General features: G+C 28.8%; 1 protein-coding gene across 1 annotated transcript in view; it reads left to right on the forward strand.

Moving 5' to 3' along the window:
* Positions 1-952: 952 nt before the first annotated feature.
* LOC107456450 (uncharacterized) overlaps positions 953-13,172 on the forward strand; it is a 50,853-nt gene continuing 38,633 nt past the window's right edge. The window contains exons 1-4 of the mRNA XM_043047026.2: positions 953-1,053; positions 8,487-8,537; positions 8,619-9,233; positions 10,396-10,488. Coding sequence (XP_042902960.2) covers positions 8,487-8,537; positions 8,619-9,233; positions 10,396-10,488 — 759 coding nt within the window. The 5' untranslated portion in view covers positions 953-1,053. The remainder of the gene's footprint in view (positions 1,054-8,486; positions 8,538-8,618; positions 9,234-10,395; positions 10,489-13,172) is intronic.

Below are 13,172 nucleotides of genomic sequence, written 5' to 3' on the forward strand. Positions count from 1 at the left end.
TATATATATATAAAGTTTATTCCAGAATTAGGTTATCTAAATTGGCCTGGATCCATTTGGCACATTAGCTTTCCTATCAGTACAGAAAAGTCAAAGGGGAAACAGCCTAAGGAATCCAGACAAATGGTTCAAAGGGGGGCATTCAATAAGTGACTAATGACACTAAAACTTAAAATCGACTACTATTATTTTATTATTAAATTAAATTTTTAGATCGATATTTATTTGGCTCTCAAAAAATGTTTTAGGAAGGTCTTAGGAAATGTTTTATTATTAATATGAATTTAATAATAAAACATGAGAATACTAAAAAATTAAATTGTTTTTTTTTTTACATTTAAAATGTGAAAATAAGAATATTTAATTGAAAATAACAAAAGGTTTTACCGTACTATAAAAAATGAATTTAAGGTTTATGGATTAAGATTTTTTTAAAAATCCTTCCAGCGTTTTTTTTTTTTTTTTTTTTTTTAAATCTTTTTTTTAATGTTTATGATTCAGGGGCTGGAGTCTGATCAAGAAATTCGCCCGGGGCATCTACACACGCCCTCTATCTGATGGATGCCTTATAAATTGATCAGAGTTTTTTTTCTCCAGAATAAAATCATCTTATATTAACTGCTTAATCCTCCTCTTCGATTTTTATTTCCTTTAATATTTTTTTAAAATTTGATTTGAATAAATTTAATCCTTTTCTATTTCCATTTTATATTTTTTTAAAAAACCTTCATTCCAAACTTCGTAAATCTAGGTTGTTGGGGAAGGTTAAAGAAACAAAATATTTCTGAATTTGAAACAACTTATTAATACTTGATTGCACCAACTAATCAACCTTATTTTTTTAATGGTCGTTGCCATTTGAAAATTGTTAACTTGAAGTATTTAGGTTTAAGCGAGTATTAAGCATACTTTGTTGTCTTTTATATTCATTTAACTCAACAGAATAAAGTAAACAGATTTAATTGAACAGAAAAAAGAAGCAAAATTAGTAGCTTGATAATGGTTCTTTGAATATTAACTTTGAAAAGCACAGATCGTACAGAAAACAAAAAGGTTAGATCTTTAAATTTCCCAATTCTGATAAATAACTTTTAGTGTTGCTACTAATAATTTATCTTTGCTCATACGACATGTTTTTAGTCTACTCTAATTTAAAAAAAATCTTAATGCACTAGTGCTTTTGTATTACTTATTGTTACTAGTTTTTTTTTTTTTTAAATTTAACAATTATCAAAACTTAAAGTTTTCTGGATTTTAACTAAAATGTTTTTAAATAGTTTCAAATTTAAGTTACAATTTAAATTTGCAGATTAAAAAATAAATTATTAATTCAGAATTTATTATTTTGCTAACGGATTAAAGCGAGGCAAGAACTGTAAACAAATGAGTATTTGTATACTCTCTCCAAGATTTAGTAAAAGTTGTATAATTTTGTAGATGAATAGTTTGATATGGCATTAAAATATTTTGAGTTTAAACTACGTTTTTATTAACTTGGATTTGTGTATGTGAGTATGGAATTTTGCGAGCAAATGAAAGTACGACCAAATTTCATCTAACTAAAATACTCAAATCTTTACTAGAGCTCCGTGCCTGTTGAAAATGCAAGTTTCAATCGTTTTCTGACCGTTACGAGCTAAATTTATCTTCAGTTTAGTGCCAAATGGAATTTATCGCCATGAAAATTCCGACAAATTAGAATGTTTAAATTTTAACACCAGCTTCGTTTAGGTTGACAAGTTGAGTTTCAAAACTTTCTTAACTGCAACAAATAGAATTTATATCGCCAACTGGAGCTCTACGTCTGAAAAATTTAGTGCCAATTTATGACCGATTGAAATTTTGATCACATTCCAACTTATTCTAAAAACGTGAAATTAATTTATTTTTGTCAGACATCAGACAAAAAACGGAAGACGCATCATTTTCGTAATATAATTACCCATCGCTGCCAAAAATCCTTCATTGTTTTTCGAAAATGAAGCACTCGCCATTTTCCGTTTTAGATTGGACTATAATAAAATTCATTTCTTCTTTTTAGTCTTTTAAAATCACTATTCAATAAAACCTATATTGCTGGATCCAGAAGCTTTGTTTTAACTACAAAACCATCGACTATTGGATGTAATTCAATGACCTATTTACTTCTACAAATTGCAAAAATCAATACATTACAATAACATAAAAGTTAACACGCTTTACGAATGTTATTTTTAGACAAATGTCGTTATTAAGATTTACTTTCTCAGAAGAAATATTAATATTCCCTGTGTACTTTCATGCTCGACTTTAAATTATTTTAAGCAACTAATCAAGAAATTTATCTTACACAAAATAAATATTTCTGCTTTTACTTTTTTTTTATTTGTTTGATTCAATGGAAATAAACAGCGGGTGGAAATGACTTCACTGTTTTTCAATACTTTCTCGCAATTTCTTACGAAAACTAATTGGTAGTTATTCTTTGATAAAATATATTCGAGTACAAAAAGAATAAATAAGAAATATTCGTCTGCTTTTTAAAACTTAATTCAAATAACGTGAACTTATCTTGATTTAATTTCATTTTATAACCGTCGTTGATCAGCACACCCAATTTTGACTTTACGACTACCAACGTTCAATTCCGTAGCCTTGTAATTTTAAACCCAATCCAGAAGACAAGAGAACTCCTTAATCAAAAATTGGAGGAAATTTGCCGTCGTCGAGGAATTGTTGATGGGACTTACTTGCATTTGCGTTAAATGGAGATGAAAACCTCCCGCAGTTTTGCCTGACGGCAAGAGGACTCTAACCCATAATCCGACAGCCACTGAGAATATTTTAAGTCAGCAATGTGATCGGTGCGAGCCGGGTGCGGAATTCGTATCGACCAGTCACAGCTTCGATTTGAACACGAGCCACCTCATTTGAAGGCAATCGTTCTATCCCCTGAGCCACCACAGCTCAAACACATTTATAGATAAAATTTAAACCAAGTGGTATCTATTTTGATATTAAAAACAAAAAAGCAAGATATTTTTGCTGCTCTTAAATTTGATAGAAAATATTTTATTAATTTTTAAAAGTAAAAGTATTATAGTATACATAATAAATCAAAAAGATTGAAAAAATGATGAATGTTCAATATTGTTCTTTCAGAAAGAAAAATCTTAACGTTTCTTTCTTTAAAATGTGATCGAAAGCGAAGACAAATTTAAGTTTATTTCTCCTTTTAGTAGTTTTTCTTTTTTTTTTTTTTTCCTTTTATAATGGATTTATAAATGACGTAAGATATTATGCGGCAAAAATCTAAACTTTTGTCGTAATTTTTTATCGGTTTAATCTGGATCATAATAAATAATGCAGTAATGCTTTTTTTTTGTTTAGTTTATCAAATGTATGCACAAATTATTGAATTTTTATTGAAGTGTAAAAAGAAAAATTATGTTTTTTTTCCTCATAGACTATCTGGATCGTAATAAAAATATACGGTAATCCTTGTTTTTCTTGGTTTGTGAATGAATTATATTGAATTATTTTACTTAAGCGTAGAAAAAAAATTAATTCAATTTTCAATCTTTTAATAAAAAAAGTTTCAATCTTTTTATTCACGAACTGATAAAAAAAAAAAGAAACAAGGTATTTATGATAATTTACGGTTTTATATTTTTACTTAACCCTTTGACACACACAGATATGACACCGGTGTCTTATATTTGTACTAAAATATAAAATCCAAAAAAAAAAAAAAATAGTTTAAACCTTTTTCTTTTCATTCATGTTTAAAAAATTATCAATAATTGATTTTGAAAAATTAAAAATTTCGGTGATTAATAATTGTTTCTCTTGGATCTAAATAATTAGATCAGATTTGAAAAATTATCGTTTGGAAGCGACCTGCGTTAGGAACATTTTACCTTTAATGCAGAACATTTTACCTTCACTTATTCTGACCTAAATTAATACAAAATAATGTAAAAAGTATGAAAAATATTTTTAATAAATATTCTCCGTTAAAGGGTTAATGTATACTATTTTCAAGCGCGAATAATCTCTTTAAACTCATTTAATTTCCTCAAGGTTTTATTTTCACGTTTTAGTTCTGCTTTCTCTAATTTTTTTTTAACCTTTTTCTGAGGAAGTCATTCATAACAAACTATTTTTTTTCTCTTTTCGTTTAAAACAAAAAGACAAAAAAAGGCTCTTAAGAACACTTTTTGATTCTAAGATAGTTCCGATCCTCTGATAAAGTGACTCCGGCGTTTCAGATGAGTGAGCTATAATTTTCTTCCGGTTTAACATCAGTACTGAAGCCACTCAATTCAACGAAATGGAAATAAAGAAGAAAATAAACCTAAAAAAATGTATAGCGAATAAAAATAACACTTTTTAGGTATTTCACGCTTTTTTCTGTTCTTTTTCTTCTTGTTCTTTTACTTCTTTCTTTGAAAAGCTACGATTGAAATTGTGTGCTTTGCTTTAGGAAGATATTTCCAAACCAGTGGTCCCAACATGGGGTTCCGTGGAACCTTTAGGTTCCGTGGAGAGGTCACAGGGATTTCGTGAGTTAGGACAACGTTATCAGTTACCTGTAATAAAATTTACATCCAATTTATTTTCTATTAGTTGTTTAGTATTGATCCGATAATTATTACCAACGTTTATTTTCATCCTTATTCATTTTTATTTAAACGATAATCATATTCCAGCTCATTCATTTGCAGTTTATACATGCAATAAAATTTAAATTATGAACTAGACTGGATGGCACTTTAAGCCTGCAAATTCAACTGTCTAACCCAGAGGTCGCCAAAGTGGTCTATATAGACCCCAGGGGTCTATTTAACAAACGCGGGGGTCGATCTAAGACAGGGGGGCGAATGGGGTCGATTGTGGGTTCAAAAAAAAAAAAAAACAGTTCTCAATACGCAAATCACACATACCTAATTAAGTATGTAAAACTTGAGAATTTTTTTTTATAATTGACTCAATATCAGTTTCTTTATAAAATATAAATTAATAAACGTATATTTATTGGGGTAAAACAAGTATTTACGTACCACCGCGCAGTGGCACAAACTCAGCGCAGTTTATAAGTCATATCATATGTGCGCTTGTCCGAATGTCACGTGTGACGAGCATTGACGTTACAAATGCAAATATCATACGCACTTTCAGCTATCTTTGCAAACTGTGTTGAATATTTGCAGTGTCATTATTAAAACTTTTATAGTTTTGGATAATTAGTTATTGTTTCGATAAAACCATTCGCTTAGTTTAGATATCAGTTTTAATTATCAATGCACAAAAAAGAAGGTAAGCATTAATAATATGAATTAGTACAGCCCTCGACAAAACTATAGCACACTTTGTATTTTTCTACGAAAATTACAAAATTGACCAACTTTGAACCCAGTATAGCGAACCTTGCAAAAAAACACCAGGCTCACCCATCTCATTGATCAAGAAGCAGTAAATCTTTAGTTACTTTACTTATTATATCTACTTATGCATAATTACTTATTATTTAATAATAAGGTATTTAAATTTCAATGTTAATATATTTTTCATAAAACTATTGTTACACAATGTACTATCACTTTAATAAATGTTTAAAATCATAAAATAAATGTATAAACACAGTATCTAATAGAGTTTTATTTTAATTAACAGAAAATTACTTTTGTGGGGGTCGATGGAGATTTCGAAAAATTATATAGGGGTCGATGATCAAAAAAGTTTGGCGACCCCTGGTCTAACCTAAAATTCAATTTTAAGACTAGTACTGTTAAAACGGCACGATAAAAAAATGTCACTTTTCGTCCATTGATTCAATTTTTCAGAATAATTTATAAAATTTTAATTTATTAATTATTTTCTAAATAAATAATTCATTTTACTTAAATGATTATCACATTCCAACTCATTCATTTTCAGTTTATGCATGCAAATAAAATTCAAATTATGAACTACACAAAAAATAAAATTAAGAATTAGGAGATCAAAGTAAAAGTTACATAATATTTATATTATATTAAAATTATAATTATGATATAATATTTATATTATATTAAAATTATAATTATGGTACAATATTTATATTATATTAAAATTATAATTATGTTATTATATTTACATTTTCCAGATTTTAGCAACAGATTTTGAAGGTCAAAAATTAAAATCCACTTAGTCTCAAAAATATGTCAATAAAATTGTTTAAAAAAAAAAATTCAAGAAGTAGTAATTTTAAGTTTTTTTATCTTCTTAATATTCATAAAATTTGGGTAGAAATTTTAGATTTTTTTCATTTGAAATAACATTAATTAAGCTGGTGTAAAAATTTAATACTTTTTATACAACTATTGTATTCGTTAATAATACTTAATTATTAAATAATACTTAATTATTTAACTTTAATTTTTTTGTAAAATTATCTTTTTTTAGTCATGAGCAAAAACTCTTAACTTAATTTGGAAAAAAAAATTTAATAATGTTTTTTAAAACATAGTTATTTGATTAATTTAACTTTAAAATGAAATTTAAAAAAAAATTTGCTTCTCTTTATTTTTAAAAGGTGTTTTATTTTTTCTGAAGCATTATTTTTATTTAAGAGTCGCAAATGCTAACTAATATCATACTAAACTAAATATTTATATTTTTTCAGGACCTAAAAATTAAGTTTCTTCTTTTTATAATGTATGTGAAGCAACCTTCCAGAAAACTAAAATACCTTGGAAAGTATTTCCGAAATTTTATCACAGTATAAAAAAAATAATAAACTCTATAATAATATATTTTCTCCTTATCTTTTTTGCCTTTTATCCATTAAATATTCATCTAAACAATTATTATATTTATAAAAAAAATTAGTTTCCTTCATAATTTTTAATAACTGCCACAAAAGAAAGCAGAATACAAAAAGAAATTTATTAAACGAAATCAATTTTCTGCTATAAGCTCTGATATAAAAGGAAAATCCTATAAATATATTTTCACTTAACTCCTAATTTCAAATTCTGTGCTGTTTATGCGATATGTAATCTGGTGTCGTACTCGCAATGATAAGAATGTTTATTTACTCGAAATAACAATAACCGTTTTTCAATGTATGTGAGATTTGAGCTGAATAGTTGAACCGTATATCATTCTTAAATTAACCATATTCCAAATTTTTGTTATTTTACGACAATGAACGATTTCGTTTTTTGTTTAAAATAACATGTTGTTCAGAAGTGTTGGGTCAACAAACTTTAAAAACGAAGAAAAGAAATGAATAAGAATTTATTTTTTTGTCAACTCCTAAAATTTTTTCAGCCGCGGGCGCGCTCTGATAATTTTTTTTATAGTGCGTGGTCGATAAAATTCAAAATTCTTAACTATTCTTTTATGTTGCTTTTGGTTGAACAAACATCTAGAATTAGGAATTTGATAGAAATAAAACAGAGGAAAAATGCTGGAAAAGAAAACTCTGATTTGAAACTGTAAATTTTGTTGGAATATTTATAATAAATATTACTATATATCATATTATAAATATTTCTATATGTAATATTATAAAAAATCTATATATATAATTTTATAAATATTACTATATATAATATTATAAATATTACTATATATAATATTATAAATATTACTATATATAATATTATAAATAATAATAAATATAAAATTTGTATTTTATAAAAAATGATAAATATTTATTATACTTATTATTACATAAAATAATAAGTAAATAAATAATGAAAGAGAAATTTACGCTCTTCATTATGATTTTTCGTTCCTGTCAAGCTGAATTACTGTATTGTTTGCTTACATTCTTGCTTGCAGTTGAGGAAATTGAAATTTAAAGAGACTTAGATAATAATGGTAAAAATAATAATATATCACTTTACGTTTCCCCCACTATATATATTTTTTGGCAAGAGTTTTAAAATATTTATAAATTGCAATGGTTAAGGAATACCTGTGTAACAGTTCATAAAAAAAAATATTCTTTTCGTCATTCCTTTTAATGTGTTTAATTCCATGCGAAATGTATCCCAAATAGGAGAAAGGCGTCATGTGTGGTTATGTTAAGGCAGCATTTTCATATTAGAATTCCATACATAAAATCGTATAAAATTCTACGACCAAGTCTTAAAGATTTCAGTTTTAAGGACATACATGCGTAAAGCTCACAGGAAATTTATGTGTGATACGTTATTCGGAGAAAATATATCCCAAAAACGTTCTATTGCGTTTTCATAAAATTGGCCTGGCAGTTTTTATATTTTATCCAGTTGTGATTCAACAGCGGTGTTTTATTTATTTATGTTTTTTTTTTTTTTGAATTCCATGAAATGTATTTGCTTCTATTAATATTATTTGTCTGTATTTATTTTTTGACCTATTTCTGGGAAATAAGTATTTTTATACGTAGTCAATCTCAAGTCAGTTTATACGAAGTATCTCAATTTCAGTACATTTACTAATTTCTTTATACTGTTTTGAATCATTTTCAGATGGAAAATGAAGATTACGACGAAGATATCTATGAAGAAACTAAATCCAAGGTGAGACATTATTCACTGTTTCCCCAATTTAGCGATTCCTTTTTCTTCAACGACTAAGAGTTTGAAAATTTCTCATTTAAGGTTGTTTACAAAAGACGCTCCTCAGCTTCTGAAGTAAAAACGGACGAAGAAGATCATGAAAAATCACGAATGGGACGATCAGACCATTATAAACGGAAGGACTCGCGATCGGGACGTCCAGACTATTCTAAACGAGAGGAGTCAAGAACGAGACAGCCAGAATTTTCCAGCCACGAGGATTCCCCTGTGGGAAGGCGAGAATATTCTAAACGCGAAAGTTCAGACGATGAGAAGAAATGGACAACGACTGCCACAATAAACTTCAAAGGTAAAGATGGTAAACGGATTTCCCAAGTGGGCCAAAGGACATCGAAAGAAGAATCGCCGACGAGGAGATGGAGTACCAGTGAAAAGCACGATGTTCAATCAGATCCTCAAACAGAATGGACTAGGACTGTTATCAGAGAATCAAGAAGTGCTACAGATTTACATTCCGGCTCGCGTCATTCGCGAAAATCAGATTCCAAGTTTCATATTTCACCGAAGGTAGAAAAAGATAGGAGGGGCAGGGCAGAAAGAGGAAAAAGGTATCCTTACGATGAAGATAGTCTGCCTTCTAGAAGTAAGAGTAGATTGTCCAAGACTGGATTTTATTACCCAGTGGATAAGTGGGAGGTAATTATGTTTATATTTACAAAGACAGACTTTAAAATTAGCATCCACATTTGGTTCAGTGGTAGAATACTCGTCCGCCATGCGGACTGCTTGGGTTCGTTTCCCGAGCGGTTCACTAAGAAATGGCATGTTCAAACTCAATACCTAATCAGTAAGTCACCAAGTAGTATCATGGGTTAAGAGGAGTTTTTAATCGCTCAAAACATCAACTCACATACGACATCAGATTTAAAAAGACAATTATTTAATAACAAATATGAATTTACATGTTGATATATCCATATCTGCAAGATTTCAGCTTATTACTTGGGCTCAAAACGTCCACTCAGTTAGACGGTTTTACCAACATTAAAAAACTTTACAGACGGTTTTACAAAACTGTATGGAGGGTTTGAACTTGCCAAAACGTACAATTTTTTACCATATAACGCGAGGTCGGCACTTTCGAAGTGAAGATGGAGAATCGGTCTCGAAGTAAATCACATAATAGTTGTAAAATTCCGGACCTTATAAGAGCTACGACGCCGATTCTGGTGTTAATGTCCTGTGGCGATTTGTTGAGAGCTTCGAAAACGGCACCTTTTAAATGTCCTAGGATGAACTCGGTGGGACAGATCGGGAGATATGGGAGGCCAAGAGGCTGGACTACAGTGGCCGAATCATTTGTTCCAGTGAACTTTCGTTTAGTGTGTCCAGTTATTTTTAAGTTGCCACTAGTTTCGACTGTTGACGCAGAAATTGCACAATGATTGCATTATAAAATTTTATTTTATAAATACAGTCATTTTTGCACAAAGGAAATTTGAAAAAGTCATATCATACGGAATAAACTTAAGAGTTCAGCCTTTTTTACCGGTAACTGCATGATTAAAATGCTTGGGAAAAAAAGAGTAATTTGCCCTCAAAAGTTCATGTCTATTGAATTGCTATTATTTAAAAACGAAACAGATTTTATTATATATTTATCATGAAGAAATTTATGGTACATCAACAAAAATGTCATTACTTAGGTTACGGTCACCTAATTTCCTCCTTATTATGGTTATTTTGATTTAGTGAGTTTGCCTCAAGCAGACCCTTTATAATTTCGATATTTCACAGCAACGTAAAATTGTGATTAAATATTTTTAGCAATTTGCATTTATTTCAAATACTTTGTCAGGTTGACTACACCAACAAGAATTATGTTCGAAGCAAGTGTGTGAAGCCTCAAGGCTTGCACCGATACGTCTACGGAAGACCCTTCCATTGGGATGTAAGTAAAAATAACTGACGTGATATCTATCTTTTTACATAATAAACTTATTTAAATAAATTAAAATAAGTTAATTAACATAAATAATAAGTTAATTAACATAATTAATAAGTTTATTAACAAGGTAATCAACTTTGTTATTAAGTTAATTAACTTAATCAATAAGTTAGTTGACATGATTATTAAGTTAATTAACATAATTATTAAGTCAATTAACATAATTAATAAGTTAATTAACATAGTTATTAAGTTAATTAACATAATTAAAGTAAGTTAATAATAAATAAGTTAATTAACATCAATTAATTAACATAACTACCATTAAACGGTTGGATTTAGCGCTATATTGAGCATTACGGGCATCGATTGATTAGTTTCAGCATTGTTCAATTTTAGACTGTTTTTTTCTATTTTAAATTCAGAAATATTGCAATTTTTATTGATATTTACTTCATACAATCTTAAAAAATTTCCTCAATCAAGTATTTTCTGGGAATAAAACCTTATTTAATAGCACCAGCATACTATATTTATACAATCTTATAATTGAAAACTACATCCTAAATTGAGAGAGCGTATCTATTAATTTCTAAGACTGTTCTAAGAAATCAGGAAACGATATTAATGCAGTGCGCAAAATATAGTAAAAAACGGACCACCTTAAATTACTTTTGATACTAACTATCGGATCATCACGTTATAGTAATTAATCTAAATGGTTCGAGGGGGTGACCTCAAGTATGCTAAATAATTAGCGCAAACGATATTTTAAATTAGGAAAATCAGACACAAAAACGCACTTTCTCCGAATAAACATACCTTTTTTTTCTGCGAATTTGGATTTTTGGCTCCCAAAAATAAAGGGGTTACTCCCAATCTGAGAAAAGGGTCCTAGAAGTTTGATCAGTTGAGCGTTGCAAAGTTAAGACTCCTTAATATTAATTTTACTTTTTGCATTCTCCCCAAAACTCTTCAGGTGAATTGAAAATATTTTGCACAACAGTTATAAAGTTTTCTTATCCAATGGTAAGTCCATGCAAAATAAAACTTTTAGTAAATATTTATTATTTTAATTAATAACGTAGAACATTTTTTGAATAGTGAGGTATTTAATTTTCTACACCATTTTTATAAATGTAAATTTACATGGCAAAATCTGAGCAAAATCGGTTAAATAGTTCATGAGAAATCAAATTTTTAAAATACAACTCTTTTGAAATTCAATTTCTCAGAAACTATTCGACTGATTTCACTCAAATTTTGTATTTTGCCATGTAAAACTATTCCCTTTAAAATGGTGTAAAAAATGGCAAGCCTTACAACAAAATTTTTTTCTTTTTGACTTTTATTAAATTAAACAATAAAAAATAATAAATGCTTACCAAAAGTTATATTTTGCATTGAATTATCTTTAGATAAGCGAGTTTTATTATTGTGTGCAAAACTTTTTTAATTCACTTAAAAATTTCTTGGAATATCGTTAAGTGCCTCAAAAAGTAAAATTAACATTACAGGGTCCAAAAAATTTGGACCGTTCTCCTGATCAAACTATCGGGACCATATTTCCCAGGTTGCGGCTACCCCCCTATATCTTTTGGCTCAAAAATCCGATTCGCCGTTTTTGTGTCTGATTTCGTAACTTAAAATATCATCTGCAGTAATTTGTCAGCTTATTTGAGGTCACCTCCTCGAATCTTTAAAGATTAAGTCTGAAAACGTGAAGATTCAATCATTAGATCAAAAGCTATTCAGGGTGGTCCGTTTTCAATGTTGCGCACTGTACAATAAATGTCCATTTATTATGTTTTGAGCTAGTCTCCATTTGTCGTTGTGCACTTCTTAAACGTATCAGAAACAAATTTAATTTTTTAACTGAATTAGTTCTGAATTCTGACGCAACGATTTTTTATAAAGTCCTCGACATCCTTAAATTTTATCTCCAAGCAATAATTTTCAGTTTAGGAAAATAAAATCTGTGGGTGTTCAATCTTATGTCCAAAAAGTAAAAGGAATGATTAATCTTTGTGACCTAATGATGGGTCACAAGCAACTTCGTAGGCAAAGGAATCTGAGTTCTGGCATTGTGTGCAAAAATCAATAAATGTTTTATTTGTTCATTTTTTATCGAAGTGAGATGAGAATTTTTTAAGAGCAATCCTGATGGAATAACTGATTTGCACGCAGATCAAGATCTTACTTTTAATAGGCATGGGTGCAGTATTATTTTATGCAATAATAATGCCAGAGGCTTACATTACGTGGCATGCGGTTTTCTTTTAGCATGACAGTATGGAGTTGAAACAACCTTCATACTCTGTGGACTCCGCACACAAACTTTTCCATGATTTCAAACCTGAAAATTTTTCTGTGAGGTACAAGGTTTGATAGGATGAAGACTTAAAAAAAAAAAGACTAACTTCAGAGCTGAAAAAGCACACTCAAAGAAATTATATCTAAAGTTGTTAAAGGGAGAATTGTTTTAAAAGTTTTTTCTGACGTTTTTACAGATATGGTACTTAAAAGGAGGGAATGGCTTATAAAAATAGCGCCTAATCAAATAAATTACTACTTTCAATCAGAACATGATACAGAAACAGTTCCTCAAGGCTTTTGTACATTTTAAAACCTATTTCTTCAGTTTATTGACATGTCTCTTAGTTCAACAGTTGTCAAATGTCATTATG

Source organism: Parasteatoda tepidariorum, chromosome 6 (genome assembly GCF_043381705.1).
Source record: "Parasteatoda tepidariorum isolate YZ-2023 chromosome 6, CAS_Ptep_4.0, whole genome shotgun sequence".
Classification (NCBI taxonomy): Eukaryota; Metazoa; Arthropoda; class Arachnida; order Araneae; family Theridiidae; genus Parasteatoda; species Parasteatoda tepidariorum.